The sequence below is a fragment of the Salmo salar genome, unplaced genomic scaffold (assembly GCF_905237065.1).
Source record: "Salmo salar unplaced genomic scaffold, Ssal_v3.1, whole genome shotgun sequence".
In the NCBI taxonomy this organism is placed as follows: Eukaryota; Metazoa; Chordata; class Actinopteri; order Salmoniformes; family Salmonidae; genus Salmo; species Salmo salar.
This window is the reverse complement of record NW_025547765.1, coordinates 1,979-10,944: the sequence shown is the minus strand read 5'-3', so window position 1 is coordinate 10,944 and position 8,966 is coordinate 1,979. Positions and strand designations below refer to the sequence as shown.

Here is an 8,966-nt window from a genome sequence, read left to right as displayed (position 1 = left end):
CACACTACAGATCTTTTAGCGCTAATGGGTTGAATCGAGCCCTTAAGACGTTATACTCAAAGTGTGAGTCCCCAAATGGCAACGTATTCCCTATATAGTGCACTACTTTTGATGAGGGCCCACAGGGCTAGTAATGCACTATATAGGGAATAGGGTGCTATTTAGGGTTTTATACACAGATATACACTTTTTTCTACAGTGACTTTACTTCCAGGTGCTGATGAACTCTGACCTCTGTGCTGCTAAATTCCATAGTGCAATAAAAGGCTAATCCAACTGTGCTATATTAGAATGAATACGTGCTTCCTTAGAACGGCAGTAGTAATAATAATAATATAAAATAATATAATAATAATATAATAACAATAATAATAAAATAATAATAATAATATAATAATATAATATATAATAATAATAATAATAATAATAATCCAATAGACCTAGGATGTTCCTAGGAAGAAGATGTTTCCTGGTTTGACAGATTTATTTTTAGCATGTTTTGTTTTGTTTTTTTACATATTTGACACATTATTCCCATCTTGTGATGGAGTTGGAGACACACACACAAGCGATGAGATCCAGTTGATAATGTAGCTAAAAGGCATGTTCATAGAGGACAAGGCATTTGTGAGTTCACTTGAATGTCTATCAGCAAAAAAATAAAAAATTCAAGAAGCCTTGATCCTACTTTTTGTACTGCTGGGGACAGAACAGAATGAAATGACACGATCGGAAATCAACTCCTTTTAACGTCAGACGAGTGGTGGATCCTCGAGACGGACAAGACCTGTATTAATGTCCAAATGATCTGGTCCTTTCTCCTCTCTCTCTCCCTGGCTAAAACACTACATTGTTCCAGGGTGATTCCATCAAAATTATTTGACCTAAAAAAAGGAGACAGAAAGAGACAGAGGATTGATACTAAGACCTAGATTCAATAAGGAGTCTACTCAGTCAGTATCGTGAAGTTCATCGTTACCCAATTTTACATTTACAGGCAATGTTCTTGCATTAACTCAATTCACGATAAACGCTGCACATGTCTACTCAATCGGAAATTACATTTCTATCGTGCAATCTGTAATGCTTCAGCGATACATACTGCATAGAGGCCTAAAGGTCTGGATTCAATCAGATCAAAGCATTAACCCGGCGATACCAGATACCCACATAGCCACTGTTTCCTCCGTGTCTTATAGGTTTGGAAGTGTGTTGGAGCCAACATCACATGGAGCCACGCCTGCCCCGCTCGCGTTAAAACTTTCAGAAGGATGAAGTGTTTTATAGAAATAACAAACGGTCACATTGGATATCATAAGGTGAATGCACCAATTTGTAAATCGCTCTGGATAAGAACGTCTGCTAAATGACGTAAATGTAAAATGTAAACGCGTCGTAGTGAACAGGCGCTGTGTGTAGCTCAATCTTACTTTATTTTAATTAAGAGAACACTTCAAAATAACAAAACGTCAGCTAACAGTTTCGTAAGGTACACAGACTATACGGGAAACAACCACCCACACACAAAAACCCAAAAGGAAAAAAAACAGGCTGCCTAAGTATGGCTTCCAATCAGAGACAACGAAAAAACACCTGCCTCTGATTGGAAACCATACTTCGGCCACACACACACGTTAAAATGAAACATAGAAACAGAAAACTAGAACCAATTACCCATAGAAACAAACCAACCCCAAAACACACAAAACAACCCCCCCCTGCCATGCCCTGATCATCCTAATATGGCAAAATGACCCTTTTCACTGGTCAGGAAGTGACACAGATTGAAAAGCATTCATCTCTATAATAAGGATTTATATCAGCGTAATGGCGGTGTAGCTAACAACACATTCCAGTGTTCCTCCATCTTGTAACAAGGCTACATAGGATGTATCCTAATGTGACTAGAAGCTTCCTCGTTAGGTATAAAACGCCAGGAGCTAATTGCTTATTTCACAGCTCCAACACAGTTAAATCTCCGACGTGGCTAAAACAACACTGCTACGTCGTTGACGGTTGTTTCGGGATAATCAGATCTGATTGGATCAAGCCCCTCGATCTGTCTCATTTGAGTTACGAGTTAAGCATTAAATAGGAAACACTTTGTATAGCATACTATTTTAGGGTTAAGGGTTAGAGGTAAGGGTGGAGCTGGGGAGTGGACGTGAAGCTGGGTTTGGGTGGAGCTGGGGAGTGGACATGAAGCTGGGTTTGGGTGGAGGTGGGGAGTGGGGAGTGGACATGAAGCTGGGTTAGGGGTTAGGGTGGAGCTGGGGAGTGGACATGAACCTGGGTTTGGGTGGAGCTGGGGAGTGGACATGAAGCTGGGTTTAGGGTGGAGCTGGGGAGTGGACATGAAGCTGGGGTTAGGGGTTAGGGTGTAGCTGGGGAGTGGACATGAAGCTGGGGTTAGAGGTTAGGGTGTAGCTGGGCAGTGGACATGAAGCTGGGGTTAGGGGTTAGGGTGTAGCTGGGGAGTGGACATGAAGCTGGGACTATCAGTATGTAAGGTTAGGGGTTAAAGGTTAGGGGTTAGGGTTATAATCATCTTTACCTGGACGTGGAATTCCTCAGAATAAGTTCTTACTTTTCTGTGGACAGAAAATAAAATTGATAAATGAAGCATAGCCTGCATATCACCCTATCTACTCATCATGTGGACAAGTCTCAAATCTATCACCGTCTCTGTACGTTACTGTATCTACTCATCATGTGGACAAGTCTCAAATCTTACATTGCAGTCGACTCAGCAGATATTTCCTACATTTGGGATGAAGGACAATGTTTAAAAAAACAACTGTGAACCACAAAGGAGGGTTTCTAGTGCAGTGTGATATGCGGAGGGAAAATCTTTTTGAATGGGATTTTTTACATGATGCACCAGACTGCTGTGAGTCAGTGTGGTAACGATGCACCAGACTGCTGTGAGTCAGTGTGGTAACGATGCACCAGACTGCTGTGAGTCAGTGTGGTAACGAACGATGCACCCGACTTCTGTGAGTCAGTGTGGTAACGAACGATGCACCAGACTGCTGTGAGTCAGTGTGGTAACGAACGATGCACCAGACTGCTGTGAGTCAGTGTGGTAACGAACGATGCACCAGACTGCTGTGAGTCAGTGTGGTAACGATGGACCAGACTGCTGTGAGTCAGTGTGGTAACGAACGATGCACCAGACTGCTGTGAGTCAGTGTGGTAACGAACGATGCACCAGACTGCTGTGAGTCAGTGTGGTAACGATGGACCAGACTGCTGTGAGTCAGTGTGGTAACGATGGACCAGACTGCTGTGAGTCAGTGTGGTAACGATGGACCAGACTGCTGTGAGTCAGTGTGGTAACGAACGATGGACCAGACTGCTGTGAGTCAGTGTGGTAACGAACGATGCACCCGACTGCTGTGAGTCAGTGTGGTAACGAACGATGCACCAGACTGCTGTGAGTCAGTGTGGTAACGATGGACCAGACTGCTGTGAGTCAGTGTGGTAACGATGGACCAGACTGCTGTGAGTCAGTGTGGTAACCAACGATGCACCAGACTGCTGTGAGTCAGTGTGGTAACCAACGATGCACCAGACTGCTGTGAGTCAGTGTGGTAACGAACGATGGACCAGACTGCTGTGAGTCAGTGTGATAACGAACGATGCACCAGACTGCTGTGAGTCAGTGTGGTAACGAACGATGCACCAGACTGCTGTGAGTCAGTGTGGTAACGATGCACCAGACTGCTGTGAGTCAGTGTGGTAACGATGCACCAGACTGCTGTGAGTCAGTGTGGTAACGATGGACCAGACTGCTGTGAGTCAGTGTGGTAACGATGGACCAGACTGCTGTGAGTCAGTGTGGTAACGATGCACCAGACTGCTGTGAGTCAGTGTGGTAACGATGCACCAGACTGCTGTGAGTCAGTGTGATAACGATGCACCAGACTGCTGTGGGTCAGTGTGGTAACGAACGATGCACCAGACTGCTGTGAGTCAGTGTGGTAACGATGCACCAGACTGCTGTGAGTCAGTGTGATAAGGTGCTGTACTGTAGACACCATAGTTGATCCTCCTGATCACTCTGTCCTGCTGGCTCTGCTGCCAATACATTGAGATTATATTGTCTTGTGATTTGATATTTGACTGATAAATTGATTTGGAGTGTAATTCCTCTGCTCTGTACTGAACCCCTCATCCAGCCGTCCGTCCCGAGCTGTTGTAATCCTCCAGAGATACGGCTATGACCCAGAGACAGACGTCCACGTCCAGCCTCCTCAGCCAGTTCTTTACCTTTTTCTTGGCCTGTAGCAGCTCCTGGTAGAAATTAGAGCGGAGGAAACGGCTGTAGGAATCACTCTTCATCAGCTTGTAGATGTGCTCCTGAAACAGAGAAGGTACATGCCGACCTTACTGTGGACCAACCTAGCCATAACCCCACTCCATTCTAGCCTTACTGTGTAACCAACCTAGCCATAACCCCACTCCATTCTAACCTTACTGTGTACCAACCTAGCCATAACCCCACTCCATTCTAACCTTACTGTGTACCAACCTAGCCATAACCCCACTCCATTCTAACCTTACTGTGTACCAACCTAGCCATAACCCCACTCCATTCTAACCTTACTGTAAACCAACCTAGCCATAACCCCACTCCATTCTAACCTCACTTTGTACCAACCTAGCCATAACCCCACTCCATTCTAACCTTACTGTGTACCAACCTAGCCTTAACCCCACTTCATTCTAACCGTACCAACCTAGCCATAACCCCACTCCATTCTAACCTTACTGTGTACCAACCTAGCCATAACCCCACTCCATTCTAACCTTACTGTGTACCAACCTAGCCATAACCCCACTCCATTCTAACCTCACTGTGTACCAATCTAGCCATAACCCCACTCCATTCTAACCGTACCAACCTAGCCATAACCCCACTCCATTCTAACCTTACTGTTTACCAACCTAGCCATAACCCCACTCCATTCTAACCTTACTGTGTACCAACCCACCAATAACCCCACTCCATTCTAACCTTACTGTGTACCAACCTAGCCATAACCCCACTCCATTCTAACCTTACTGTGTACCTATTATCTGACTCCATAGAACACCTTGATATGATCCAATCACTATGGGGCCGATTCAGACTTTGGAACGTACGCCTTTCCTACACACTTCTCAGTATTTGGTTTTCAGACTTACCTTATTCAGTTGTGTAACGCGCTCTGCAGGTGTGGCTACCCTGCTGGCTCTGAATACTTTTTTCATTTAAAAACCCTCCTACTTGGCTGGCCAACAGATTTTCTCATGGAGGTTTTCATTCAATAGGGATTTCAGTATATTTATCTTACGCCATCCCTTTAAATATGTGACCCATTGCATGAGACTTAGGCGTATGTCGCAAGTCACGACTTCACAGGAGAGACGTTTTAACGTTTTTTTTTTTTCTTTTAATATATATTTTTTTTTAATATTGGGGGGGGGCAGATGTCTTCTGGAACATGTGAACTTTCATGTGCCTTAATAACAAACGTGTATGCCCTCTGTAAATCCAAATAAAATGGTTAAATTGCGAGCCTTGTTGATTAAGCCACAGAAAAGACAGCAACTTCCTGAAGAGAAGAATGGGAGAAACTCCCCAAATACAGGTGTGCCAAGCTTGTAGCGTCATACCCAAAGAAGACTGGTTGCTGTAATCACTGCCAAAGGTGCGTCAGCAAAGTACTGAGTAAAGGGTCTGAATACTTATGTAAATAAGGTATTTCTGTTTTGCAATCATTTCTAAAAACCTGTTTTTCGCTATGTCATTATGGGGTATTGTGATGTCATTATGGGGTATTGTGATGTCATGTGATGTCATTACGGGGTATTGTGATGTCATTATGGGGTATTGTGTGTAGATTGATGAGTAACATGTTGTATTTAATCCATTTTAGAACAAGGCTGTAACGTAACAAAAATCTGGGGGAAAAAATGAAGGGGTCTGAATACTTTTCAAAGGCACTGATATATGCTAATTCCATTGGGAACCGACAGATATTCTTTCAAAATAACATTTATGTATTTATTTTAATGCCATTATTGATGCCATAAGTAAATGTTTACACCTGATTTGATATCCAGACACAAATGTGTTCCTGGTTACCTTCAGAGGTGGACAGGAGGATCTGATCCATATCATATTACAATGTGTCTTTTAATTGTCTGCACCTGTCTGCACCTGCCAAATGTGGGCAACATCAGAATGTGGACAAGGAAAGGACAAAGGACGCATGTTAACACCAGGTATAAACGGGGCCAGAGAGTCACAAAGAAGTAATTAACAGAAGGTTGTTTCCTAGTCAGCTGCAGCATACTCTTTCCCCCCCATCCAAAACACTTCCTCCATGACTCCTCACAGACACAGTACAGACCTGTGCGTCCTCGAAGGCGTATCGTCCGGGATCCTTGACATTCTGTGTGGTCTTGTCGTAACTCTTGGAGTCAACGTTAATGGCACTGGGGGCCCCTGGGGCCAAGAACTCCTGCCAAATCTCCTGGACCCTTGTAGGGACCTCCCGGATCGGCCTCTTCTTCACCTCCTGAACCGCCAACCAGAACCTGGACAACAGACAGATAAAGGAATGTTTAACACAACAGAACCTGGACCACAGACAGATAAAGGAATGTTAAACACATCAACAGAACCTGGACCACAGACAGATAAAGGAATGTTTAACACAACAACAGAACCTGGACCACAGACAGATAAAGGAATGTTTAACACGTCAACAGAACCTGGACCACAGACAGATAAAGGAATGTTTAACACAACAGAACCTGGACCACAGACAGATAAAGGAATGTTAAACACAACAGAACCTGGACCACAGACAGATAAAGGAATGTTTAACACAACAGAACCTGGACCACAGACAGATAAAGGAATGTTTAACACGTTTACTGGAAGTGAAAAGCAAAATTGTATAGTTACAGGTGACGTAATTCCATATAATAACATTGTCAAGTAAAAATAAATATAAATTGAACAGGGTCATGTTCAGGATACAAGTAGGGACAGAATGTATGTGGAAAGGTAGCTTTGTGTACTGATTCCCTCAGTCACATTTGTTAGGAACAAGCCGACACCAGCCAGCAGTTGGTTTGGTGGTGACGGCTGTAAAACTTAGAGCTGTCAAATCCACAAGCGACTCGCGGGCATTATACCTAAAGGGGACATTGCCATTGGCTGCACGGCGTAGCGTTAAGATAAAACCCCAAAGCCTTGTTTACAAGTTTGAACACTGGAATGTGAGATGTAATCTACACCTGGATTAGACTGATAGAAATCCTCATTATATCATTTAATGATTTTTAAATTTGAGTCATCATTTTTTGTTTTTATATATAGAGCCTACGTTTTCTCCCTCTGTACTGCTTACAGGAGGGGGATGACTGTGGTTTAGTGACAATGACCACACGAAGCAGTTGCTCACCGATTTTTGACAACTCCATCACAGTTCCACTTCCGACAACGCCGAAACACCAGCTACGCCCATTGAATATTAATGAGTCAGATATAATCTTCATTAAAGGTCACGCTACAAACTACAGTAATCTGACAGGAAGCTCTTCCAGCATGTCTACGTCTACAGTCCTGAAGTCATGTAACTGCAATGGGATTTATGTCCACCAGAGGGAGCCAGAGAGTTAAATTCCACCACTGGCCAGTTGAAACACGTGTTAATCTTCCACTTCATATTAACCCAGTAGACTAGAGTACTAGAGAAGTACACTAGAGTAGAGTGTAGTAGAGTACTAGAGAAGAGTAGAGGAGTACACTAGAGTACTACAGTAGCGTCGAGTACAGTAATGTCGAGTATTAGAGTACTGTATAATACATTTTTACATTTACATTTTAGTCATTTAGCAGACGCTCTTATCCAGAGCGACTTACAGTAGTGAATGCATGCATTTCATATTTTTTTTTCTCCGTACTGGTCCCCCGTGGGAAACGAACCCACAACCCTGGCGTTGCAAACACCATGCTCTACCAACTGAGCCACACGGGACCACACAGAGTAAAGAACAGTAGACATACCTGAGGTTCTCTGAGCTGAACTCTGACTCCAAGAATTTGAGGAACTGTTCTCTCCCAACGGGATCCTTCAACACCTCATTAATCCCAAATCCCCACCTCTTCACTCTCTGCTGGCCCGGCTCCTTACTAGAGAGAGAGAGAGAGAGAGCGAGAGACAGAGGAGCCTTCAACACCTCATTAATCCCAAATCCCCACCTCTTCACTCTCTGCTGGCCCAGCTCCTTACTAGAGAGAGAGAGACAGAGGATCCTTCAACACCTCATTAATCCCAAATCCCCACCTCTTCACTCTCTGCTGGCCCGGCTCCTTACTAGAGAGAGACAGAGGATCCTTCAACACCTCTTTAATCCCAAATCCCCACCTCTTCACTCTCTGCTGGCCCGGCTCCTTAAGAGAGAGAGAGACAGAGGATCCTTCAACACCTTGTAAACCCCCACCTATTCATTGAATACAACACAGTCCGTACTTCACTGCTGGGCCTCGTCTCAGTACCTTCCCTAGCCTGGACAGCCGCTCACTACTTAATAACAGACGTTTGTTGCAGACAAACAAGTCCTCAGTGTTTACTGGTAGAGTGTGGTCTCTAGTCAGAGGAGAGGAGAGGAGAGGAGAGGAGAGGAGAGGAGAGGAGAGGAGAGGAGAGGAGAGAGGAGAGTGGGTCAAGGTAATATTTCCTGGTTGATAAACGATTAAACTGCTTCTATTGTCGTTTTTAGGAGAAATATCACCGTGATAAGAATTACAGAATTGTCTGCATAATCAGTCGATAGTCAAAAACAAATTAATGACACTACCTTCACAGTATTACACAAAACCATGATCTCATTGAAGTACTTTCACAGTATTACACAAAGCCATTAACTCATGGAACTACCTTCACAGTATTACACAAAACCAT

At 43.9% G+C, this 8,966-nt stretch overlaps 1 protein-coding gene across 1 annotated transcript; it reads right to left on the bottom strand.

The window, feature by feature from the left end:
- Positions 1 to 238: 238 nt before the first annotated feature.
- Positions 239 to 8,651, bottom strand: LOC106594107 (regulator of G-protein signaling 7; the record flags this gene model as incomplete). Its single annotated transcript, XM_014185476.2, has 7 exons — positions 239 to 884; positions 2,555 to 2,591; positions 4,273 to 4,362; positions 6,402 to 6,588; positions 8,069 to 8,194; positions 8,349 to 8,455; positions 8,561 to 8,651. Coding segments are annotated over 6 exons (622 nt in total), but the record flags the coding sequence as incomplete, so codon positions are not given.
- Between the last annotated feature and the right edge of the window lie 315 nt (positions 8,652 to 8,966).